Below are 27,679 nucleotides of genomic sequence, written 5' to 3'. Positions count from 1 at the left end.
ATCTGATCAATGAGCAGGACAGTACTTGGTTGAAGGTTTTTCTGAGCTACTTCTCATCTCATTTCCCATCCAAAGAAATGAGTCTCCTTGACCTGAATCCAGCAGCACACTTAGAAAGTCAGGGGCACATGTTCAATGCTGCATCACCCAACTCATCTGTGGGATTCCTCCATCCCTGCTCCTTTGTACAGCATGTTATAAACCTCATACGTGGACTTCTGTTGCTAGAGAGACCAGCATATTCCAGGACAAACTGGAGTCTAACATGTGATCTGGTAAATCCCCAGGGAACCAGAGAGAAAGGCAAGCATGGAGAACATCTCTCCTAGAGCTGACTCAGTCTCCAAGCCTCCTTTCTCTACATTTTCCCTCCCAACACTGTGGCTGACCAAGGATGACAGCAGTGATATGGAGGTGACTGAATCCTTCCCTTGCATGCGAGTGGGCAGATCTGCACTTGGACATGCTGAGCAGCACTTGACCACGGCCTGCCTTGGGTATGACATCCTGGACTCACCACCTCAGCCCCAGTCTGACTCAAGCCAGCAATTCCAGGGTGACTCCTTAGTGTTTGCTGACTGGTGATTTCCCCATTCCAGTTAGTCCTGTCCTTCCCAGTGAGGCGGACAGCACAGGAACCCACAGAGGCACTCGGCATCCTACCTGCATCAGCTGTCGTTTCATTATTTGCTGCTTCAGTAAATGGTTCCTCATCGTGTACCCATTCACTGTGGCTGGTGCCGTCACAGAGCCTCCGCTTGGGATGGAGCCCGGCTCCTGAAGTCTGGCAACCATTCCAGCGTTTTGATCCTGCCAAGAAAGATGAAAAAAGAAAATTAATCTCATCAGGGAGATAACAACACAAGCCCTTATCCTCTTGATGTCCTCTCTCAAGTCTTTGGCTGTCCCCAAGGCCAAAACACCTTGTGCATTCACATGGACTGACACATCACAGTGAGGATAGCGAGGGGCAGGGGACTACTCTGATTTCTGAGGATCAGCACAAGAAGAAGTGAGAGAAGCAAAAGGTTAATTCAAAATTATTTGTGACTAGCCCAAGGCTACAGGACTGATTCACCACCATTACTGGAGTCACATGGCTGTCTGGGTGGCAGAAGGGATGTGAGTAAAGTGTCACATTTCCCACCAGTTCTCCACTGCTACACTGAGACACATAAGGAAAGAAAAGTTGTATCAGGGTAGGATTTGGCAATTTGATATAAAGGAGAAACCTACAGTAAAAGAAAACAGCTATCTAAAGGCAGAAGCGGGAAAAAGGTGCCATCAGACTAGGGACCTGGAAAGATGGGGAAGATGTGCGCCTGGGATTGAAGTGGTTCTTGTGGTTTCCATGATTGGACAAATGAGAAGAGCTAATTGTGAAAGGAGAGGAGAACGTATAAAATGCCGGTCAGGTCACGGCAGGGCACAAGTCAGTAATGCCGTGGGCCTGATTCCTGGCTGGTGCAAACTGGCCTTGCTGTAAGTCCTCAGTGAAAGATCTGAGTTGACTTTCACGAGCTGAAGATTTGCCTTCAAAGAAAGAGCATTGTGGGGAGAAGAGAAAAAAAAATCACAAGAACATGATGAAGACACAACCCAAAAGGGAAAAATAATTAAAAAAAATACTGAAGGCTAAACATCTTAAGAGCTGGCAGGCTGTCAGGGAAATACAAGAGAAAAATGAAGTGGAAGTCAGGGCCTCACTGAGGACAAGTAAGTGCTGTACCCAGGACCAGCAGTACTAGTGTATTCCCCTTTCTCCATTTTCACATCCAGCTTCTACATTATTTATGATGCTTTGTTATTATTGGCAGGGAGAAGTATGTATATTATATCCAGTATCCTTAGCTGGGCCATGCTTCCTTTGTTTTCAGAATGGAAGCCCACATCCTTTGTTTGAGAATCAATGTTATCAGGAGATAAGCAAGAAGAAAATGGTTGTTGCCTTTTGACATCTGACAATTAGAAGCATGCTCAGAAGGAGAAAACAGGATACAAGCCATGTTTCAGAGTTGCCAGAAGAAAGCCTTGGAAGGCATTTGTCACCAGGCAAGCTTCTCGGGCCTGGGGCACCTTTCCACAGCAGTTTCACCATGAGGAATCACCCAACTCCTTCCAAGATATTCTTTGTAAGAGCGATTACCAGGAAGGTCACCGAAATGACTAATTTTTATGGTGCCTCCTTTTGTTGTAGCACTTTGGTCTATTATGCAGAAGCACAATTGATGAAATGTAAATGCCTGCTAGATAATTTACTAAAAGACACAAACCTGCAGCTCATCACTGCTCTCATTATCATTCCAATTCATGGGCAGTCTCATATGACTAGACTTTATTACTGGTGCTTTGCTTACAATTCTGCTGGACATGTCTCCTCCTCCTCCTTCCCTCCTACCTATTTTACTCCTTGTCTCCCACAGAAAAAGAGGGAGGGTAGGAAAAAAGTAAATATGATTTACTGCAGATGTAAATATGAAAGTTCACGTAAAGCTAGCACTCTGCTTTCATGTCAGACATGATTCTGCAGCTACAGTTAAGCTTTGAATAATGCAGATTGCCTCTAGGGGAATATTTGAAAGTGCAGAGATTCAGTTTGTGTACTCTGCACAGGAAAGACACTGAAATGTTCATACCACCAAAATCCCTGCCATCTATCCAATTTCCTCCAAACTTGTCTTGTTGCGTGCAGAGGGTCTGTGCTTACTGAAGCAAATGAGTTTAGTGCAAGGACAATCATTCTGATGTCTTGCTCAGGGCTATTGCATTAACAAGTCATAACATTAAAGTCTCTTTTCCTAATCATGTCCACCTCATTCTAATTTCTCCTAAGCATCATCAAGAAGATAATGTTGATTTTTCCATATTATTAATGTTACAGAAGTGTAAATCACATTATTAATTGCAGTTCTTGTGCTGTGGCAGTACAACAGCTTAATTATATGGGACTTTCTGCAGGCACCCTATAGCAATAATGACAATCAGCGAAGTTCATTTGCAAATACACAGAATGGGTTGCTGAGTTTTTCAGAGCAAAGTTGTATAACACTTAATTAGCCAGTAAAGAAACAATCTACAGATATAAATTTTGCTTTTGGGGAAATTAGGACAAAATAGCATAGATGGGAAGACAAGAAATGAATTAAAAATTTTGCGTTCTACAGTTCACATTTAGGTTAAGCGAAAAAAAAGAAAAAAGAAAAGAAAAAGGAAAAAGTTCTCTCTTTTCACCACTAGTGGGAACTACTGTATTTCCTTACAATAAAAAATAACCACCTAAACGTCAGGACTAAGAATAGCTCTGGTGTAGTCTAAAGGACACTGCTATCTGTACCAAAGGTTAATGAACTTTAAACATTTTTCCTTTTCATCACTCCTGAAGAAAAATCACTTTCCTTCCCATAATAAGGGAATGCCAAACAAGCCATAATCTTAACTTGTCTATAGTTCAGACTATCGCATTTTAAAATCCAGGAAGACACCAAAGGGAAAAGGCTTTGAGTCTCAAAGTCAGGAATGATGGAAGTGGATATTCACAGCCAAAGTGCCGTGCAGCTGAGCCAGCTGCCAGCTACACTGGAGGGTACAGATGGCTACAGGGGATTCTTATTCTTCAGTTTTTTAAGAAAAAAAAAGCGCATGTAGGTATGACGGGTTTTTTTGCCATTCCCCCCTCAAATTCATATAGCAGTATCAAATGGGCTGAACCTCTAGCCAAATGGCACGCTGTGCGGACCTAGAACTGGAGAGCATGTATTTCTGTTGCTAGGCGAACTGTGGCACAGCAGATCTGGAGCTCCTGCAGCTCTCCCTGGGCTTTCCAGTGTGGCAATTTCTGTTCAAAAGGCACTGGGGCAAGCCTCACTGCTCTGACTTGGAGAAAAGAATCAGGTTCCAGGTTTGCAGGAATGTACCCTGTTTGTGTCAGTATTCCACCACTGGCTGTAATTGTAAAAGCCGCTGCACAGCCCAGTGAAACCAGTCCCTCCCAGCCACCCAGCCTGTGCACAGGCTGCCCAGGGTGGGCAAACGCATCTGCAGATCCCTGCGTCCAGCTGCAGCCAGCCTGGGTCTGGGCCAGCACAACACTCGGGCACACGCTTAATGCGAAGAGTGCAAACAGTCCCACTGAGATCTACCACGTATATTTATGAATCTACATCCTTCTAAAAACCCACTGATGAGCTCAACCTGCCCAGCCCCATCATGTGATTATGTACAAGACGCACAACGGCAGTAAATAAGCACAGAGATACATTGTTCTGTGTGAACGCGCTTGATAAACTCCAGTCCTTGGCACTTATTTATATATCCAGTAATCACTTTGTGGCTTCACTTAAGCGAGAATGAAGAAATTTATGGCCCCTAATTCCTCTGAATCCTCATTAACAAACAGTCCAAAAAGAATTTAAAAGCAAGACTTTCTAAGGATCTGAGCTAGAGCTTTAATCACTCTTTGGCAAATATGTTAAAATCCCTCTAATCTTTAATAAAGAACATTCATTGTTTTTTCAGGACTATGTGAAAACACTAAACTCATTTATCATTATTAAACTTTCCCATCTGCTCTTACAGTGTAACTCCAAAGAATATAACAAAGAAATGTACATGTTAAATTGTATTGACTTAAGCCCAGAGCTATTGGAGATGTACAATTTATTTCAGTGAGGGCATGAAGGGGACTGCAGGCTGCTAGACAGAGTCATTTGTCCAATGCTGAAAAGACAGTTATCTGCACCAAAATGGCTCTTGGAAAGGCACATTTGCTTTACAAGAAATAAGCTGCCAGGTGAGACCATTCACCATTATGTTACAGACCCAGACAATAAAACTAAGCCATGAATTTCAATAGTTAACAGATGGACTAATTAGAGACAGAATTCTTTGCGGTTCTAACAGATAACCAGGTCACAGCAAGGTTACTGAGAGAGAGACAGGCAGCTCTGCGAATTTCGGTAGATGTTTGCAGAATCAGGGAAGAACTGCACTTCCTAACTGAAAGCATTAGCAGCAGTGGAAGAATAGAAACACACCTAATTAAAAATGCCTGTAGTACCTACATTTAAAAAGTTTCTTCCATTTCAAAAGACATTGCTGATTTGAAAAATATTCCCTCTGCTTTCAATGGGGCATCCAGCTGAATCCAGTAATTATAGAGCTTAAAACCGAGTAGTTGTTGACACGAGCCACAGCACCTCAGCGTAAAAGACCAAAGGAAGTGGGTCGCTCAGGGTAGATTCAGCTGTAAATACGAGAAAGGGACAACCTGCTTTTTCCACCAGTTGTTTTTGTTTGTTTGTTTGTTTCATTGTTAACCAAAGAAAACTCAGCTTGAAGTATTTACTGAGACATCACACAGAAAAAAACAGACCAAACAAACAAAAACAGAAAGGAAAACCATGGCTACAGGACTTGACAAGAGCCTGTGCTGATCCGCTCCGAGGCCCCGGCTGCTCGGCCAGGGACTTCAGGTGGATCCGTATTCACGGCAGGGACAGCTGTTCTCTAGGGGTGGGGTGAAGCTTCATTAATCAAGTTTTGTTCTGTATTTTAAGAACATCTGTTACGTATGGGGAGTTCTGTCCTCAGCTGAGGAAATGCAAATACTAGTTTCAAACTAATGCCTCTGCACTTCCCTGTCTCCTGCCTGCCCGCCAGTGCCTCGTCCCTGACTAGCAGGTGTGCTGCATCGCCATGGTGGGGCTTTCATGCCTGGGCAGCACTTCAATCTGATGTCCAGGACTAAGACTTGTAGTCACAAACACTCTATAAATCCTACAGACTAAGCAATTAAAACACTAATACTATTAAAGTTGGCTCAACCATATAACTGCATGTAAAAACTTTCATGTTTAGATCTACAGAAAAGCCACATGTAGATTCTTGGTGTGTAATAACCTTGTGCAACCCCATAGAAAACATTGACACCACCTCGACAAAGGATGATCATTGCCTCCACAGCTGTTAATCCAAGTAGAGACTAAGATGGTCAACCTGCTTGGTCAATGCATACAAACGAAGCAAACAAAATCCAGGGTCATGGTTAGGCAGAATGATCGTGTCAGCCCACTAAAGAGTTTGGTGGCTGTGAGATGCCATCTTCATTTGCTTCATGCTGAAGTCAGGGGCTACGTGTGCTACTTGCTTTTAACAAAACTCTCCATTTGCTCTTTGGAAGTTTTCTGTCTTTTTTCTCTCCTCAATTCTGCTCACAATTCAGAGATGCTCTTCAAGATAAAACACCCTTTCAGTTCAGAAATGCTACAAAGCTTTTTGTTTGTTTGCTTGTTTGTTTTAACAGAATGTATGAACATTGATAAAACAAACTGTGCAGGTCAGTGGATCCTTTTTTACCTGCCTTTCACCCATTTACTTGATATACAAGCATATGAAATAATAACAGACTCAAGTTTCTGAGCTTATCTTGGTGGCTGTCAGTCAGGAAAAGGCTTTGTTTGAACACTGTAAGTGATCCATGAACACATGGCTTTGTTTTTAAAAACCACTCTCTTTCTTTTCATACGGTACAAGCATGCGCAGCTTCCTTCAAAGGTAGTCCCCCTTCTTTGCTAGGAGCAATGACAAGATCAGCACACCTGGCTAGCAATTTTATCAGGGTCTCCTCCCTTCAAGCAAAACAGATGAAACACTCATTTCCCTATAGCTGCTTTTATATTACCTGCCGTTCAAAACAAAATCCTATCAAAGTACCCAAAGTGCTTTTAAAAATCCACCCATGATTTTAATAAGATGGAAACTGAGTCTATTTCCACTCTTAAAAAAAAAATTATATTAGTTAAAGCTTTTGTGCAAAAACACTACCAATATTTTCAGAGCTGGTTTCATCCATGAAAACATGCTGTTGAAGAGCAGGAATAATCAGAGAAACAGAAAGACAGAAAATCCAGAATGAATTATTTCAACAGTGATTTTTTTTCCCTTAGATGAAAATGCATCCCTTAGCAGGCAAGTTGAAATCAAGCTGTGACGCTGTTAGCGGCACCATGTTGTTAGAGCATGGGAAACTGCTTTGGGAGCAGCCAAGACCCCGAGGCAGAACACGGACAGGAGAGCTGGTGTATCACAGACACACACCTGCCCAGGGACTGCGGTGCTTGTAAGGAGGCACAATCAAGACTCCAGCAACAGCAGTTCCCCTGCAAATAGATCCTTTGGCCCCGATGAACTGCCAGGCCATGGGTGCAGGCAACCCAGCCAACAGCTTTGCTCCACCATCCTGAGTGAAAGGCAAACCTTTCGGCAGGACTGGAAACTCACGGAGGGTCTGCCAGACCCTGATGGCAATGGGACTGTGGTACCTGCAGCATTATCACACTTCTCCTCCACCTGACAGCAATGCTATGGGGCTGGGCTCATCCCCGGAAGTCTTTGTACCACTGCACTGCATAAACTGGGTCTGATATTGTTTCTATGTGTATACACCCAAAGATGCAGAGGTGGGTGTTTTGTACCTGTCTATATAACATATTGTCAAGACCAAAAATTGAATTCTCTGCGAAGAACAAAATATTTATATTTGGCTTGTACAGCTATCATGATTCTCCAACCCTTGACACCATGCTCTTGTTCCCATGGAGGGCAGCTTGCCTATAAATTCAATGAGATAATCTAAAACTGTATTTATCTCACCCAATTTTGGCCGGTAGTCCTTCTGCCCATCTCTACAAGGTTGCATTAGCTGTGATGACAAACTACAACATCTCATATCTATAAAGTGGTTTGACTCAAGTAATCCTTGTGTTATGTCAAGGCGTGCTTTCAGAGGTGTCAATGAGATTCAAAAGGAGCTGTGTTAGCTCAGCACACAGCAAAAGCTGCTACAGAGAAATGCAATAACTGCCTAGTAGATTTATGTATTAGGGAGAACAGAAAAGATCTGATCAAAAAAAGGTGAAGATTTCACCCTAACAAAGTGAAAGTCGGGAAAACCTGAGCTAATGGAAGAAATCAGTTCTCTACCTGCCCATTTCCAAAAAGCTCAGCGAACAGCAGTGAGGTGGTCTGGATCACAGAGGCTTGAGAATCCCTTGATTTCTCTAAGTTAGTATTTCCATGAATTTCTTTTTCCTTTTCATGCAAAGGTTCAATCTGTAGAGGCAGATGCCCAAGTCCTGTTGACTTTCAATAGCAGTTGGCTGCCGAATCGCTTCTGAGAAGCCCTTTGCATGAAAACCTGCTCACATGCAAAACCCAACAGTATATACTCCTGATTTCTCATGTAAGCGCACAAACAAAGAGTGCTCTGGCACAAAGTATCACATCACTTTTTCAGTATTAAACCTCTTACAATCTTACTCTTCCCTAACAGATGAAACTATTCAAACACCTAAAATGGTTGTAGCAGATCAACTACCCAGATGCCAAAAATTACCGTCATGACATACAAAACAAAATGCAGTGATAAATAATATGCTAAAATAATGAATACAAAGTAGGCTGTGACTAGGTAGCCCTCATGATCAAATTTTTAAAACCAAGATATTGACATGTTAAAAAAGCAAAATGTATTAAGGTGACCTTGAGCATGTGGAACAAGGAGCAATTCCATTATTTTTTTTAATGGAAATTATTATTAAAACACCCGGAGCTGAACTGCTGTAACCAAGTCAACTCAATCTCCCCTTAAAAATTCCTTTTCTCCCCTTCCATTCAGATTGTATTTACAAACTGTAGATGTCTCATTTTTTTTCCTGTGTCATTTCATTATTACAGAGTTGAGATCACTAGCCATCTGCAGCTTCATTTCATCAAGCTCTGATTTGTCCTTGGAGCAAGGTCATCCGGGACAAGAACATAAAATGCTGCTTTCCTCAACTGACAGTTCTTTATGCCTTCCTGTAAATATTACCCACTAATTTTAAATAATTTAACCACTTCATACTCCCCCTCACACACACTGAAAAGGCTGATATATACGCATATTAATAAGGATCTTGTCATTTAACCACTACATGACATATTAGAAGCAATTAATGGTGTTTATTTGCTGATAACATAGGCATTTCGAACTCCAGCTCAAGAATCCTTGGTAGCTTCATGTGACTTGCAGGATATTAGCTATGGGTCAGAAGTTGGGACCCCCCCATTCAGCATTAGCATATGCTTGGAGCGACTCTGTTTTCCATCAAGCAGAAAAAAAAATTCAGTCAATGCACAAAAATTACCAGCTGCTACATACCCTATGGTGGGTGAGCGATAATAAAACATCACTAGGTATATGTGGGTTCATTCATCGAAATCAATAGACTGGCAAGGAAATATTTTCAGGCACATCACACAACATTCCAAGCTAAAAACTAAGAAAACGGAACATGGAATTTCTACTCAGACCACACGTGACTTGCTATAAATTTCAGAGCACCTTCTCTGAAGCAGAGACTGTGCTCTGGATTATGGCAAAACCAAACTAACCAACCAACAACAACAACCAAAAAAGCACAGGGTATAAATTGAGAGTCTTCATTAGCACACCCATAAAGCAACAGGGAATAACTGAGTGATAATCAGCTCTAGCTCTGCGAGTCACTTTTCCTCCTGGTATCTGGCTGCAGATGCTGGCAACAGCAGACTGAGGGTCCAAGCTCCCATCTCCAGCTCAAGGAGATGTATTTTTTTGCATCTGGAAAATTCACTCCTGGGCTGATGTGGTGCATTCTGGGATATGCTCTGCGGTACACAGCTGTCTGCCTCACAAATAATTGTGTGAGAGTCACCTGTGTGCCTTTAATAGGCCAAATAGCCCTAGACGTGAAGATGGGCACATCATAGAGATGTGCTTGCAAGCACACCTGGATACACACCATGCAGACTGGCACATGAGCCTCTGACAAGTTTACTCGCACAAGCGAGTGTCCCGTTGCACACACAGTGGAGGGTCAGCTCATAAGACTGTGAGCACACAATTTGTCAGAAGGAGATGTAGCAAATGGGATCATTAAAGGTGAACTCCCAAGCTACCTCTAAAGGAGACGATCCTGAATGTTGAGTTTGCTTCATGACTGAGTCACAGGCTAAAAGCTGGCCATATGGACTGGGGCTTGAATGACCAGGTTCAGTTTCTAGTTCCATCATACATAGTTTCTTCAGGTGACTATGGACAGGTCACTTCATTTCTCCCTCTGTCTCAGTTTCACCGTAAAAGGAATTAAAGTTACTGCCTGAACAGGAGGCAGCAGTTCCCAGGCAGCATGGGGTTATTTCTTCAGCCTCCTGAAATGGTGCCTCTCCCATGTCCTTGGGTGATGACCCCACAGACCTGCAGCAGAACTGCGCTCCATGCTGCTCACCAGTGAGAGGTGGAAGGGCTTTTTCTGCTTCACTCCACATACGAGATTCTGTCGTGTCCTCTCTGCATTTCTCCTCCGGGTCTGGCCCCAGCTGGTTGCATCTCAGAGGAGCACTAAACTACACCAAGTTGTAATGGTCCCCTGGGGCCTCTAACCTGGCTGCACGGACCAGCGGAGCGCAGCCTGTCGCAGCCACACGCCCCGTGATCCCATGACTCGCCCCTTCTTTGCCAGTGAAAGAAGCTGCTGCAACAACTACGGACATCGCCGCAGCAGGGAAATCCCTCAGTGCCCAGCTAGGAGCTGTGTGAAGAGGGCTGTGTGCTGGTACAAAAAGAAGAGGTTGTCTGAGGTATTTACGGGTGAGAATCCTACAATCTTCCTGCAAGTCCTGCTTGATATTTTCTTGTGAGAGCTTTTACTGCAGTGAGAACAGCCCTGCTTCCCTCCACAGCTTTTCCCACATCCCTGGCTTCTGCCTCCTTCCATCCCCATTATATGTCCTTCTCTGTCATTGGCATGGCCAGAGATACTTTTCATTCAAAATTTATCCACAATGAAAAAAATGCCCAAGTGCCTCCAGATACCATCTTCTCAAATCAGCCAACATTCCCCTGAAGTTCTATAGGATTTTGGTGCCTCTGCCACTTAAGATAATGGAAGTTGAAGAAATGTGTGCCTTTGAACATTTGTACAGCCACACTTCTGCTGTAAGGAGAGAGGGAATCGTGTAAAAGAAGCGAGGAGGCTGGAGCTAGTCCATGTTCCCAGTGAGGCAGAGATGTTGCAGAGCACTCATAAGTGTTTCTTCTACAGAGACACTGCATGTCAACAGTTAACTTCCCTTTGTTCCCATCCAAATGATTAAGGTTAGAAGCCTGGCTGGTGACATCACCAGAGTTTAAACATGCTGGATATGGTCCAGGGAGCCAAAGTTATTGCTGACCCCATGGTTACTGATCCGCTCCGCAAGTAGCTGATGTCTGCTCTCACTTTATGAATTATTTAATGGGTTAAAGATTGGTCAGATCTTCTTTATGCAACATACAGCTATACAGTGGGCAGGAGGACATAAACATGCATTAACAAGGTTAAAGTCATATACTGTAACTACACTGTCTGTTTTCAGCTTGCAGCTTTATTGACTTAATCACGCCGGCACCGCAGCCAACAAATCATTAAATCCATTCCATTCTTTTGCTGGTTACCAACCACAAAAACAGAGGCAGGCAAACACGGAGCAAATCTCGGAGGGGGTGGGGAGTGGCGGCGGGGTGCGGGGCAGAGGGAGAACAGTGGGATCACTATGGAGCGCTGCACTGCCCTGCCACTGCCAGCACAAAGACGCCAAATCTGTCTTTACGGACTAAGTGGTTTCATGGTTTAAAGTGACACACTCATTTGTGCCTGTTTTGCAATAATTATACAAAAGAAGAAGAGGGGAGGGGGGAGTAAAAAGCAAACTGAGCTTCTTCATAGCGTAACTCGTGTGTGTGTGTGTGTGTGTGTGTGTGTGTGTGTGTGCATCCTCCAGCGCCACAGATCCGCCTGTGAGCACACCCCAGGGCCAGGGCAGAGATCTGGGCACTCACTCTACCCGAGGGATCTAGGGCTCTGCACTGCACTCCCTGCTAAACTGCAGTAAAATGCAAGCATAATTAAGAGTTCAGTGTAAAAGAAAAAAGACGAGGAGCACAAAAAAGACAAGGAGCGTAAAAGAAAAAAGACAAGGAGGACCAGGAGTCCTCAGTTGCCCTTTAGTAGCAGCTCTGACCACAGCGAGCAACAGAAGTCCTGATTTTCAGACTGAAGGAACAACTTCACTTTCAGAGGAAGGCTTTAATTTTTGAGCTGGCACTTTTTTGTAACTTTTCATATCCACGTCCAGACAACTTCCTAGAAGCGCCCTGATTGTCAGCAGTGCTGAGAACACGGGTGCCCACCAGAGTCAGCAGATTGACCTAAGTACTGTTTCTAGGTGGTTAGTTCAAGACATCCAAGCTTGAAAACAAAACAGTCAGCTTACCAGTTTTGAACCCGTAAGATCTTCATTTGTCACTGCTGTCGTCCCCATTCATTTCTTGATGGAAATAATCTTCTCTATCACCATAAAATACAAGTGTTTGTTCTGTGCTATGGGAGAACCACGTTGGGACACAGCTCCTCTGTGTTATGATCAGGCCACAGAGGAAGAATTCAGTATGAACTCTTGGAAACCTTCAGATACCAGGGTGTTTTGATTCTTTTAGAGATGCTAGACACAGCCTGTTTGCAAGCTTTCCTCCACTGAGAGAACACGAAATAAGCTCAGCCTTTCTGGGGAAGACTCAACTACACCAAGAAAGCTTCTTGGCCCATTTCTCTCTATTGTGAAAAGGAGGAGTGGCCAACAAGTTCCTTTTTCTTCACCTTCTGGGTACAGGCTGCTTAGAGATCCCTTTAAGAATAACCCAGATTTTGGCATCCTACCCATGTAAGGGCTTGGCAGAAACATTTGTACCTTGTCCTGAGATACACTGCTGCAGACCTTTCTGAACAGCATTACTATCTGGTTTTTATAGTTGTTTTCTTTAGACCCAAACAAGCCTTCTTAGTTGGAGTTCCAACATTGCCCTCTTTTGTTTACTAGTCTCCAGATCCTTATCACCCAAAGACATCTCCTGGCTCCATATAGTGCAAATAAATGTATCATTACTTGGTGCAGGAGTCAGCCAGAATTCCTCTTGGAAACAGCCACCAGAGAAGAGTTTGTCCCACAGCCCCTTGCCCATGGTAGTGAGGTGACAGAACACCAGCAAAGGTACTGCTTTCCAGCCACTGCACTGGAAAACCAGACAGAAACAAAAAATGTTTTCTGAGGAAGAAGTCAGCTATTTAAGGTACCTAAATTATTTTCAACTTCACAGACTTTTGTGTATTGGATCACCAGAGCTGCTGCTCCTTCTGAAGACGGAGAATAAAGGTACCCCCAGCAGACAAGGGCCAAGCCTAAGCGTGTTGTCCAGGCTTCCCTCACTGCAGACCATCCATCACATCTCAGAGGTGCAATTTAGGGTGAGGTGAAATTATCCTCCAAAGACCTTTTCTTCATGGGCCACAGGAGGAGCCTAAATGACGGGAGCAGGAGGATGAATCCCAAGTGGTTGCAGAGGAAGGCTGACAATGGAGAGCACGAAACCCACATCTCACAAGTTCCAAGCCAGTGCTTAACTAAGGAACTATTTTGCCTTTTGTCCAGGGTTCAGCAGCCCTGGCTCCACGGCTTGTGCTCAGCAGAGTGAGCTTCATTGTCACCCTGCTGACACCACTTCCCATCACCGAACCCTGCCAGCGTGCACCCACCTTTCCATTCACGTGTGCTCACTGGCCCAACTCGGCAAAGCAAGGGCTTGTGTGATGGCCACATCAGCCTGGAAAGCATCTTATCATTGACCTGTGCTTATCGAGAGGACGTAGAAATGCAGGGGAGGCTCCGCTGCCACAGTCATTAGCCGACAAACTGCTTCAAAGGGAAGTGACAGTTGTGGTGATGTTTTAGGACCGACACACCCAGCTAGGAGTAACACACTACTTGGGCTATTTATAATCACTGATTCTACAGTCTTAAAATAGCACTGCTTTTATTTTTACATTTTTAGGCATGCTTGTATATTTAAGCAACTCCCATTAGCAGGCTCCACATCAAACACGTCACAGCCAGTCTTGGAAATGAGAGGCGGCGCTCTGTGCCTCCTGACTGAAAGCAGAGGTGAATTCCTCTCTCCCCACAGCCCCTGTCTCCTTGGACAGTGTGACTAGAATCCCCAGGCCTATTTCCACCTGTTTTTACATACAGACTGGCTCTTCCAAATTCACAAAGCAAGGGACATGCAGCATCCACCTGCAAACATCCGAATGCAGTAGAGCGCAGAAGTGTTTCACAGGCTGTGGAACACGGCCACACGTGCACTGCTCTTATCAACAGACACCACAAAGATCCTGAAGGAGTTAATGGATTCTACAATAAAGCAATTCTGATTGTTTGTGTTTTTCTTAAAAAACAAAGGTCAATACACGAAAGCAGTCAAACAAACCATCGCTGTGCCTCTGAAAGAAGAGCTCTCTACGGCCTCAGCACAGGCACAGCTGTATGTTCTCTGTTCTCTAGTGCCACAATATACCTTGCTTGGCATTTCTTAATGACTGGAGCATCCATATACTCTTTAAACAGTTATAAAATATTCAGGGCAGGAAAAAAAATACCTTGTGCAGGCATGGCTCCGGCAGACTGCATAGGTGTCAAATGGTAAATCGTTAGGTGTTTTGTTTTAATTGCAGAGTTATTTATATCCTGGAACTTGTTATTAACATAGGAAAAAAAAACCCAGAACCTACTGTTACCCACAATTATAGGGACTATTATGGGACTGCAAAAGCTCGGATGGCCCCAGCCAGACCACCCCTCCTTTGGCAGCAGTGACTGGCGTGGGGAGGAACATTAAACAGAGGCCTTGTCTTAAGATACTTCAGCCAAGAGCTTCAAAGGTCCCAACATGTGAACCCCAATTTCTGCACTGAGCCCCACCCCCCTGCACCCCTGCTCCTGCATCTGGCCACCGACCTGGCATAAAGCAGGGGTGCTTTTGGGAGAGGGTACTGCAGGGGTGCAATCCCACCTTCCCTGTCAGCAAATCCTTTCTGACCAAGGGGCACACAGATAGGACGCAACCTGGATTTGGCCTGGAGTTGCATAACCACCCTTGTTAAAATTCAGGATTAACAGGTTATATTTTCATTTGTGAGATTGCTATCTGCCCCGAGAAAGGTTTCCGATTTCACCAGCACTAATCAGGACGCCACAATGGATTTCCGGTTCCAGCAATGAGGCTCGAGATTCTTTGTACCTTGTGGAGCTGGTTTTAATTCAAATCTAACTGGCATAGCTATTGTAGACTGCATGTTGAACAGATTAGATTAAAAAAAAATATTCACTTACATGCTACTGTACCTCATTTCTAAATCCATTCCTTACAGACACAAATCCCTCTGACCACCAAAGCATCTGGTAGCTGTGCTACCTTTCCAGGAATGACACCCTCCATCACTCCAGCGGCTCTGAGCGAAGATCCTCATTACAGCTTTGTGCCTTAAAAGAAACCTGTCAAAAACCTGTATTGGTGCCCACCTCAAGCTCTGGATTTTGCTGTTATAAGGATATCATAAAAAATAAGGAGCAAATATGTCCTATATAAAGAGATTAGCGTGCCATGACAGCCCATGCTCCCGAACAACACGGGGATACATGCCCTGCCTTGTATGTCGGCTCATCGGGCATTTCACATTTTAATGCTACCACCCAGACACGACACTCTGGCAGAGGACCTAGGAGGACAGTCAAGTACAAAACTATGGATGCCATAATTATAACTGGGAGGCCAAACAGGCTCTCGAGAGGGACTATCTCTGTGGACAGAGAGGGGCAAGGCTCACTGACGACTGGCTTTACCAGATGAGTAAATTAGACCTGGGTTATAGCCTTTTTGTTCTCCCCCTGCCCCCTCCCCCAAGTACTGTGTGAGTCAGTAGAACTGGAGGGAAAATATATACTAAATTCTACAAGTGCAGGAATTAAAGAGACATCTACAGAGCTTGCCTCTGGCACTTGATACCAGCTGCAAAATTGGGTTAGCTTGACATTGCTGCTGGAGGTGAACAGAGCCAGGCAGGCTGGCTGAGCAGCGGATGAGCAAAGCTCCTCTCTGCAAAACAGGTGTGCTGAAAGCTGACTGCAGGCTCATTGCTACAGCACGGAAACACATTTTTAAATTTTTAAAGCCGGGAGTGGAGTGAGAACAATTAAGAAAACAAACTCTGTTTCCTGAACAAACATGAGGTTCAGACAGTTTGGGATTATGAGACACATGCAAATCTCCAAGTCTGGCCTGAGCCAGTTTTTGAGGGCTGCAGACCCTTGCAAGTTCTCCAAGGTTCAAAAAAGCTTTTCCTTTAATAGTCAGATCAGTAACATCTCAGTGTTGAGGCTCTTATGCAGGTGAGAGCACCACCAAATCAACCCCAGTGACATTCACACTGTCAGGCAGCAGCCTGGGAGATCTCTGTAACGAGCACTGCAGCTCCGGAGAGGAAATCTCAAATGTCTGGTACATCCTGCTGTGGGGAGTGCCACATCTCAGGGGGCTGGCTCAAAGCTCTCCGGGTTTGTCCACTGGAACAGGATGTCAGGACCTGCCAGCGATGACACCCAGCTGCCCCTCCCAAAAGGATGCCACCCGAAGTGTCTGCCTGTCGCTGCCCTGTCCCAGCCTACCCCTTGCCACCAGCAGCCTTCAGAACCGGGGGTACAAACTAACCCAGAAAAAAAGCAACAAATTACTAGGTTACAGCTGAAGAGGCTTTTTTTTCCCTTAACACTTTCCTTTCTCTGCCCATTTGCTGCTGGATTTGAGATAAAGGTTGATAAAGTCCAGAAGCCTTTGATACCTCTCCCCAAGTGGGGAGGTTTCCTTGGGGCTGCGGCTGCTGCTGGGGTCAGCTGGGAGGAGGGCGAGGAGGGCAGGGGAGGGAGAAGGGGAAAAAATGAACAGCTGCAAAGCAATTAAGCCTGCCTCTCTGCCTTACTGTCCAAAGCAGGAGGCAATCTAATTCAGCCTGGTGCCTCTCTTCCTTCAGCCGTCTGGTGCCTGCCTGGGACTCAGGAAAGGGGCTGTCTGACTGCCCACTTTGTCTGCTGAGCCAAAGGGGCCCTTCCCAGCCACAATTTCCAAAGGAAAGAGATCTTGGCTGGCGCTGTCTCTTCTTTTCTGAGAAAAACATGCGCTGAATGTAGTGGCAGCAGCTTTATAACCCTCTCCTGCCCTTCCTCAGCAAACAACCTAAGTGGAGTGGGAGCATGAAAATGACCCCACTGGCTCCTCGGCTCAGCACTTGTCTCCCAGCACAATGAATCAATTAGCGTCCGATCATTATTGTGGTAACTGTATCTTTCACAAGCAAGATTTTATATAGAGATAGAATAGGATGTTTTCTGCTCATTTCCTTCCTGTCATTCCAATCACGAACTACTGTTAAAAATACAATGCATTTAAAGTCTGTAATATTTGCAAGCATGTGTTCCAGTTTCCCAGCTGAATGGCTGGTCTTTTGTTTTCTGCACAGTAAGGGTATGGAGGAACAGCTATACAGGAGAGCCTATAGTGCAACTGTGCTAGAAACTCGCACAGGGCACATACAGAAGGTCATCTCATTTTCATGTTCCTAATATCAGGGATTACTTTAATTCCTTATTCTGGCCAACTGTTTCAGTTTATAATCCATGGCACAGGACTCCTTCCAGCATGTCTAAGGTGGTTCTTGTTCTGCTTTTTCTTTGGAAAACATTAGTGCAGCAGTAAAAGCCTTTTAGCGCCCTGTCAGAAGGAGAAAACAGGCTCTGTTAAAGGAATAGAAATAGAGTACAATTCAACGGTACTTTTGGTTAAGATTGACAGTAATTGAGTCAGCAGGTAGAGCCCCTCCCTCTATGTTAATCAAGACAGAAATAGGCAAAAATGTGTATTTTAAATGCAGAGAGACAGCATTTCATCTTATGAAAAGCCTCAACATTATTATCATAAGTAGCAAAAATAAGAAATCACAGAGAGAGCAAGGTTTTAGCTCACCATACTGGGAAATGGTTTATAAACTATGAAATTTGAGGAAACCTCTGTAAACAGTTGTTTTTGCGTATTGTGTCAATCTAGAATGGAGCAGCACACCCAAGGCAGAAGTTCCTTTCTGATCTTATTCCAGATAGGGTCCCTGATACCAGGTCAAAGTTATTTTTAAAATTCAAATGTGAAGACATAGATATATGCCACCTATATAGCAAAAAGCTCATACTCTGAACTGGCCACAAAATGGATTTGTCCCTTACCACCCTCACTGCCAATATTTTTTCATAATAAAAACAAAAAAAAGTTCTTATTAAATGGTTACTTAAAAAAAAAAAAAAGTAAAATACAACATAAATGAATGTTGGGGATTTTAGACAATGCCTTAAACTACGGGAAAATACCAATATGTCTAGCAAAACTTTTTTTCAGTTTAAGATTTACTCACATTTCAGGACCATCACACAGTCTATGGTGATGTTATCAGCATTTCTCTGTTCCTGCTGACCTTAAGCACTCTCAAGCCACTAAATACATAATATTTTCTGATAATAAAATGCTGTTTCCATTTCAGTAACAATAATTCACTTTGATGAGATAGGAACTTACACATCAAATGAGTCTACCTCTGTTTGAGAAATATTAGCGCACTTCGGGGAATTATAGAATCAGAAATAATGACATCAAGAGTCCAACATATTCCTGGAGAACTTGTAACTCCCAGTTCCATCAACAGGAATTTGAGATGTGTAAGGATTGCAAAATCAGATGTTAATCTGCAGCCAACAACACAGGTATGGGCAGTCTGCATTTTTGCCTTAAGCAAACCAGAACTAACAAAACTATTAATGAGGGAAAACAGCAACAGTTTCTTACTGCATGTATAAATATGCGTTAAAAACAACTGTATTCCTTAAGTGAGTCATTACACGGTAAAGAAAACTTTTACAAAAAACTGCATGTTGTTTGCAAATTTCCTTTTTTCTTTCTTTTTTTTTGCAATTCTTCCCTTCCCACTCATAACACACACACACACACCCCCCAACCTTGGCAAAGAGAGCTGCAAGAGACGGAAACCTGATGCTTACATTAAAAAACACAGAATCATCAAGATTTACTCCGGCACCTTCAGTTAGCAGGTTCTCCACTTTTTCTGCAGTTGAATACCCAATGCAATCTAACCATAGACCTTCTTATCAAACTAAGACAAGATTACTCAGCTTTCTCCTGGCACGGGGAGGTGCAGCTCTTTAGCTCCCGGCGGCTGCTCTCGGTGCAGGGTCTGGGCTGCGCAACTGCCTCAGCGCTCCCCATCGCCGAGGCAAGGACAAAAAATACAGCAGGAATAGCTTAATTCCAGCTCTAAATGAGCTCAGCGGGGAATCTAAACAGTCAAGTCAATTGCCAGAATCTGCACTTTTCAACCTCGTTCTGCTCCTTTGATCAGGCTGAATTTTGAGTTACGGCGATTAATGGACTAATAGAGGAAGTCACAGGGTATCTCTTGGGAGAAGAGGGAAAGGAGAAAAAAGTATCTCATCCTCATTATGCGTCTATTCTGCTAAACGGCACATTTCCACGTAGAAAAATATAATGCCGCTGCAGAAAGTGTGCTGACTGAGCTGGAAAGGAGGAGAAAAGGGGGCTGTACGAAAGCAAAAAAATAAATGCCCATACGATCGTTCATTCATTGCTTAAACACGCCCTTCAGAGCAATGGTAAAAGAAAACAGACTATCCAAATACAAGTGCCCTGTAAACTACCCTTCAATCCAGTACAATAATAGTTCGTACTTAATAATGCCAGAGAGCAAAGGAAATATTAAACACTTTCATTATGCAAAGAGAAGCTTTCAAAAGCCCTAAGTATTGAAGCACTGAGAGAAATGGGTTTGTTTATGACAGGGGTACATACTACTGATATCCCAGGACGGTACGTCCTCATCTTTCTGGAAGGGGAAGAAACACATTAACAATAGCAGCCTGCAATGACCAAAAACAAAAAACAAAACAAAAAAAAGGAGAGAGGGAGAAAGTTGTGGGTTTTTTTCGTCATTGGCTTTTGTTATTGCTGTGCTCAAGAAGAGGGGGCAGCTTTTCTTCCTGCAAGGGGCGAATTCTGCTTCTGCAATTCATGACTGGACAAAACAAACACCAGAGGACTGCAAATAATCACTGGACTGATTAAAACATAAACTTCTTCAAAGTTTGGCACGTTTACAAAATGCTGGTACTAACCTCCATGAAAACAAACAAACAAACACAAAACAACAACAGAAAAGCCAGAATAATTCAAACGTAAGCTTGAGCTAAGGTAGGAACAAGTGCATCAAAGCTTCCAATTCTCTCTTTTTTTGTCGTAGCACTAATATGCCATTGCCAATGATTACTGTGCCCTTTGCTGCATCCTCCTCCTCCACCTTTGCTCTTTCTTGAGCATACAAAGGCTATATACATACATGATTCACTCTGCATCAGAAATAATCCTCTAGTTGTCCTGGAATGACCTCCCACTGTATAAATGTAGGTGTGTGTGAATCTTTACAAAATTAAGCTGTTAATGTAATGTCTTGAACAGAGATACGATACTATTTTGTCTACATTAAAAGGTTCACCCTCCTTGTGGGTCTCTTATCAACTCTGTAATGGGGAAAAATAGCTTGGCACAGCTTGTCCACATCTGCATCTGTCTGGCACTGATCTGAGGTTACTGTGTTTTCACTGCTTCAATGAGAAATATTAAGTAATTTTGCTGGTTATATAGAGAATATTACTTAAGCTAAAGTAATGTATTTCATGTCTTCTTATTTTAACATTCCCATATGCAAAGAGTTAAATTGTAATATAGGATTACTTTTTGTTAGCAGTAGTGATTTAAGAATTACATATTGATAATTGTAATATTTGCCTTTAAATATGCTATAAAAATTTAACTTTAAAGCGTGCATATAGTAGAGTGATGAGCCTTCAAAGTCCTAAGAAGAGCTGCTACATTCTGATTGTGGATTTTTATCAATTATTAATGCTGGCTGTTTGAAATAGTCCAAAGTGCTCGAGACAGGAATATTACAGAGCCAACACAGCAGACTGATACGCTTCCTAAACGTACAGAGTTTGAAGACAGCTCGTAATAGCGTTTGGCTTTCAAAGCTTAATGTTAACAGCTTTGATGGGACTGCTTCTAATTTGTATTTAAGACCCATTACCTCTCCCTCTAAGCAATCTTCGCGAAACATCATTTGTTCCAGGGGGATATTTGCCATCCAGTGCAGCGCTGTAATGGCCGTTAATTCACACCATTTTGCTTGCTCCTGTATTAATCAGCAAACTGTGAATCATCCCAGTGTTTCCAGACTCGCAGATGTACAAGAGAACCACTGAGGCCAGTTCAGTTTCTCTCCCCATTCAGGCGCAGAGACAATATCAGTTCCTGTTTACAGCCACGGCTTTGTTTTCCCCCACCCACACACTGAAATTTCTCCAAAATGCCCAGAGAAAAAGAAAAAAAAAAAGACACTGAGTTCATTTTACCAGGAAAGTTATTTCTAGGTATTGCATCTGAAACAAAACATGTTTGTACTTTTATTTTGTGTGCAGCATTTACTGCAGCGAGGCAGAAATGACAGGGGAGCAGAAGGACAAAGTCGGCTGCTCCGGCACCCCACCCCGCCGAACCGCCGGTCGGCGCCAGGCACAGCGTTTAACAACATCTGAGGGACTCTCTTATTTATTTGGTTGCTTTTTTATTCTAATTGTTAAATTAAACTTTGGTTCTGTAAGTGTTTCTGCCTTGTGGAATACAGACGTCATTTTAGACTACTGCAAGACAACTCTAGGTAGAAACCGCCCCAAAAATCAAGGGTACAAACAATGCTCTCACAGTATCACTGCAAAAAGTACTAAAATTAGTTATTAATTTAGGCATCAAATTTGAGATAGTAAGACGGGTAAGGTTTTAGGGAAATGAGCACATTTTCTGAAAGCCAGGCTGCTTTAATTCAAAATAAGCTCCCCAAACTGCCATTTACTAAGAAAGATACAGAAAATACAGGCAACAAACAAACCTATCTTCCACACATGCGGGAAGAAATGGAATTGAGAAGTTCTGATCTTAATGGGAATTTACAACAAATGAAACAAGTTGGGTGTACAACAGGGCCATGGAAACCATTTCCTAATTGCTGTTCATCAGCATGAACACACTTTCTCAATATAAGAACTATAGGTGCGCTGACTGGTAAGTGAGGATGCAAGCAGTGTGTCTTACCCATCGCTAACCACTATTCATATTGTTATTTGCAAGAAGGATACACAGAAGGAAGTTGTGGCATTTGTTATGAAGCCAAATAGTGAGAAGGTCCCCGAGTTTTTCCCTGGATTCCTAGGATGTTTGTATCTTCATATCATCTAAGTGCACAGTTGAGAAAAACAATATGTTCCAAATCTTTTGCTCAACTGCTCATAATTTTAAATTTCAGTATATGGATTTTAGGGCCTGATTGAGCTGATGTTTAGCCTAGGAAAACTTGTGAATACTACTACCAAGCTGCCTAGAAAATCCAAGAGAAACTGCCCACCTAGGCTGGCCAGATCAGAGTGGTTTTGGTACAAATGGGTGTCAGAATGTGGTTTGACATCCAACAAATGAGGCACTTTTTAGCGTTACACCACCACTCTCCTTACGCCTCTGAGAGAAGAGGTTCTCTACCAGCCATGACTGCAAAGCAGAAGGAAACAACTGTCTGTTGCTTAAAGCTCAAAACCACAAAAGCGAGGGGGTTTTTGGAGCTGATGCAGACGCTTGGTGCGACAGCAGACTCGGCTCCGCTCACCCCGGGGGACACAGCCCGTGTCCTGGGCATGGGGAACCTCGGCAACAGCAGCCGGTCAGGCTGAAATCCAGCACCTTGCCCTGATTTCTCTGTGATAAGTCACATTTCATCTAGGTGTTCACAGCACATGAATACTGCTTCCTCTTGTCTTTCTCCACCAAAGCCCTGGACAGCACCACATCAACCCACACACACACGTCGCTTCACCCTCCGGCAGGTAATGGAGCCAAAGCCTTTCTTGAACCCTCCCAGCAGCCCTCGCTGGTGTTTGTATTCTAGTACCTCCAGCGTCTCTTTTTTCTTTCCAAGTGGATTTTAATTGTCCAGCGTGAGGTTCCCATAGGGTTGTCTATATCCTAAGGGCTAAATTTCTGGTAGAACACCTTCCATTTTATTAAACAGGTCATAACTAAAGGAAAGACCCAGCTGGACTGAGGAAAGTGCTGCAGCTTTGGTGTAGTGTCCACATTAATTTCAGATCCAAAAGGATGGTGATGGTGAGGGTGGGGAAGGATGCTTCCTACGTGTTTTTCAGAAATATTTGGTCTATTTACAATCATCTCCTCTGCAGATGGCTTCCCCTAATGATGTGCTCTGTGGTGTCCAAAAGTGCTTTCAGCACAACAGAAAGCTAAACTGGAAGGAATGATGCATTAGGCAGAGCTGCTAGAAATATCAATGCCTGTAAACATCTTAAAATACATGCCAAAGAACTGGGAAGGTTAAGACATGGCTACAAGAGCTCCATGACAACAGGGAAATGCTTTGAAATACCTGTAATCTAACAGAAGAAGACAACACATGCAGCTTAAAAAACACTGTGAAACAGCAATGGGCTAAGAAGATCCCACGTGAACCAAGTTTTTTATCTTGATCACTGCATTTCTGAAAATGTTGTATTGCGGCTGGCATGTTGAGGGCAAACATCCCATTTCTTTCCACAAGCTTACTCCCTACTTTTCCAAAACTTATCTCACATTATTTATTTCCCGGGGAGAGAGAGGAAGGGAGGAGATGGCAATCCGAAAAGTTCAGTCAAGTTCATTTCAGACTCTCTTGAAAGAGGAGAGGGGAGAATATCCAAGTTTGGGGGAAAAAAAAATCAACTCACTTGCAAGTTCATGCGTAAATATAAATTCAGAAATGACCATTCAGGAAGATGTTTTTATATCTGTGGAGAGGTCAAACTCCAAGCTCAGCCTTATTGCTTTCTGTAATCCAGATGCATCACCAGTTTCCTTCTTTCACCTATTCAAAGGCACTTCATTAGCTGAAGGGTTTGTTGCTTTGCCTTCAAAAGCTCTCCACTCCTTCAAAAGCTTTGCTTTGGTATTGTGCTACCATTGCCCTGTGAAATCAAATCTTGTTTTGCTTCTCCACAGTATCAGTAAAAGAAAAAAAAAAAGTAGTATTTTTAAAACTTTTTCCAGAGAAAAGGAAAGAAAGGAAAATAAGGGGGGGGAAAGAAAAATAAAGGGAAAAAGAAAGGAAAGGAAAGGAGAAAGAAGAAAGAAAAGAGAAAGAAAAGGAGAAAGAGAAAAAGTGAAAGAAAAGAGAAAGAAAAAGAGAAAGAAAAAGAGAAAGAAAAAGAGAAAGAAAAAGAGAAAAAGAGAAAGAAAATAGAAGAGAAAGAAAAGAGAAAGAAGAGAAATAAGAGAGGAGAGGAAAGGAAAGGGAAAAGGGAAAAAAAAGAAGAAAATGAGGGGGGAAATACCACTGGAACTTCATTAAAAATGGTTTTAAAGGTAAGTTTGACACTTAATAAAAAAAAGGAGGGGGGAGTGAAACTGCAGATGAAATCTGGACAGTACTTTTGGTCTTATACATGATACTGTAGTTTTTTAATGTGTTCAGAAGACTCCTTGTGACATCTTGGAGATCCCAGATAAAACATGTTTTTTCCCTGTGCTTACAAGAGGACCGTATGTACTCAGGTGCTGCGTTCTCTGCTTTTCCAAACTCTTCATCAACCTGCAGCAGAGCTTATAAACATCAAGTGCTGCTCAGTCAGAACAGCCTCACCTAACAGTCCCAGTGCGCTGACTTGTCATAGGCAGAAATAACTTCACATAACGTAGAACACTGAGGAATCGATCAATGGTATTAACATTTCTGTTTATGTTAATAAAAGCTGTATTTTGTATTCCATTATATTTATTTAACCTTTGGCATCTAAGCTCTGGGTCAGTTTGCTCTTTATAACAGTGCGTTTCCTCTTCAGTTTTGTTTCTATATTTAGAGAACTCATGCTCAGAAACAAGATTTTTTGTTTAATTCCCCCCCCAGTGTATTTAATCTAGCTCAGGGGTTTTGGTGTTTCTCTGCAACCTATAATTTACGCTGCCAACTCAGATACTGTATTGCTGCTTTTACCACAGTTAAAGAAAAACTGCTAAGTCTTTTTCAAAGGTTTTTTTAGTCTTCAGCATGTTCTTCACTATCTCATATGCAGTCCATACTTAGTAAAATATGGCCGTCTTTACTGCAAATGTAATTATTTTTCTCTCTGTCTCTTCTCCTATCATTTTTCCTCTACCATCATTTTTGGCAATGGAGCTGAAACAAATATATCCTTCACTGACAATCCAGTACACAACTATCTGGATGTCAGCAGGAATGCGGGGAGCTCTAAGAATAGCACATTTGGTTCCTACAGCGCAAGCGGAGCTCAGAAATGCACAGTGTGTCCCACCCAAACAATGGCTATTTATTAGCTGCACCCCCCCAACAAAACAACCTTTTAAGTTGTGTTTTGGTTTTCAACATTTTACACCCGGAGCAGGGGGCAATACTGCCCTCTGCCCCGAGACTCTCAAATTTTAACTCGGGCGCACCTGGGCTTGGAAAAGCAATGGCCATCCAAAGGGTTTCTTTTATTCCAGCCTGACTTAACCTGCAAAGATCACCGTCTCCTTTTTCTGCCTTTCGGGGAACCCTCCTTTCTGTTCACAAAGATCTGTGTTTGTTCTTGTATTGGCGAGAGTACAAGCAGAGCTCTTCTGGAGGTGGTGATGTTGTAGCAGCATTGCTGGAGGCAGAATTTGGCCCAATATATCTGATGTGCCAGAATAGGAGATCTGCAAGTACGAACTGTATTTAGACAGGAAAATCAGGGAGATGCCGAACTATTCAACCTGCCTGGGCAAATGCAGCTTTTCATGCACCCGGGAACAGCCAATAAAGTCAAGTGGCTAAACTTCAGCCCAGAAAACAACAAGTGATAGTTTTGGAGACTATATTTGACTCTCTGGCATTTACTACCAACTTTATATCACGGATTTATGAGCTCAGACCTTTGAGTATAATATCACTCAGCAAGTATCAGTCCTACATGAGTAAAATGAAAATCTGCACATATCCACAAGAGCGATGTTAGCACCACCAGGCTTTGCAATAGCGCACAATGCAAACTGTCAGTGCCTCAATCAATATCCGTCAATGCTCAACAATAAAGACATAGTGCTTCAGATGGGAAAAGATTAGCCCTTATCAGATTTACCAGTTGTCCAGGCAATACAGGATCTGGGATGCAGACTGATTACACTTAAGAGATACTATCATTAAGTACAAAACCGGTAGAGCTGTGAGGCACCACCAGTAACCCAGCTTTTGGAATGCGGAGTCTTTGCTTTAATACGCATTTAAACAACAGCAAAAAGCTCACCCTGGGTCCATGTCCCAGCCGCTGCTCTCTTGCCCATGTTGCTCTGCCTGCTACAAGGATCAAATTTCATGGTTTATTGTTCTCCTTCCAATTGGCCACCATCCACATTCTTTTTCTGTACAAAGCTGCACCTCTTGCTCAAAAGAAGAGAGTACTATGCCTTCTTTTTATAAATTTTAGTCACATTTAAAACACACACACAGAGTAAGGGGATGACTTTTAGACACTGAACAGCATTCCAGGGAATGCTGTTTGTTTTGTTTTGGTTTTGTTTTGTTTTTTTGAGCAAATTTCTGTGGGCAATGCTAAAAAATGCAATTTTCCACTAAGGTTACTAATTTTTGGAGATGCAGAAGTTGTCTCCTGTGTCTTCTGAATCTTTAACATTTTGTCTTTTAATGAAACAACTGCTCTATGCTTGAAAAGTCCTATTCATCACTTGCCTCAGGAGAGAATTGGCACTGAGATTCTGCAAAGCTCAAATTCAGCTCCAAGTACACTGCTGGAAATCAAAACCAACAGTCACTGGAGCTACTTCATTATAATGGAGTAAAACTGGTACACAGCAGGTTGGGTCCAAAATTTCAGTATCAATGTCTCAATGTAAATAAGAAATCTATTGCAGAATACCTAGAATATTTTTTCCATGTGATTTTTCTTCCAATTCAGCACTCAGGATCCATTTTCTTCTATGGGATTTGCAGTTAAGTTATCAAAACCTAACAAAACATTCCACTCCTGAACATCTACCATCTTTCTTTGGCAGCTCAACAGATTGTAAAACTGAAGCGCTGTCATCTGGTGTATAATTATTGTAATAAGTCTTACTTGTAAAATGAGGGAGGCACCATAAGCTTACCTAACTAGTCTGAAAATGTAAAATGCTCATCACCTGTAATCATTGTTTTAACTGTCCTTGATCTTTACTGATAGCTGCCAAATTATAACAACTCTCTCTCTGATGGTGAGAATCAGCTAAAAATGCAGCAGAGGGCACTAGGAAAGCTGCTGAAGGAGGGGTTATTTTGGCCAGTTAAAGAGACTCACTGCAGGATTTTTTCTAACCCCTGCCTCCCTCCCCCCCTTTTTTTTTTGGCTAATCAATGAAGTAGGGGGTTCAAGGGTGTAAGACAAACATGCAAAGCAGGGAAAACTAGGGCACAGGAAACCTCAGGAATCCAACAGGGACGAGGCAATTCCACACACCCAGCAAGGGAGCCAGAAAAAA

At 42.9% G+C, this 27,679-nt stretch overlaps 1 protein-coding gene across 2 annotated transcripts in view; it reads right to left on the bottom strand.

The window, feature by feature from the left end:
- MAMLD1 (mastermind like domain containing 1) overlaps positions 1 to 27,679 on the bottom strand; it is an 82,413-nt gene that overhangs the window by 3,405 nt on the left and 51,329 nt on the right. For both annotated transcript variants that reach the window (XM_065846832.2, XM_071813485.1), the window contains exon 3: positions 664 to 810. In XM_065846832.2, the coding sequence (XP_065702904.1) occupies positions 664 to 810 (147 nt within the window). The remainder of the gene's footprint in view (positions 1 to 663; positions 811 to 27,679) is intronic.

Source organism: Patagioenas fasciata, chromosome 11 (genome assembly GCF_037038585.1).
Source record: "Patagioenas fasciata isolate bPatFas1 chromosome 11, bPatFas1.hap1, whole genome shotgun sequence".
Classification (NCBI taxonomy): domain Eukaryota; kingdom Metazoa; phylum Chordata; class Aves; order Columbiformes; family Columbidae; genus Patagioenas; species Patagioenas fasciata.
The sequence above is the reverse complement of the archived record's forward strand: the minus strand, read 5'-3'. Positions and strand labels throughout refer to the sequence as shown.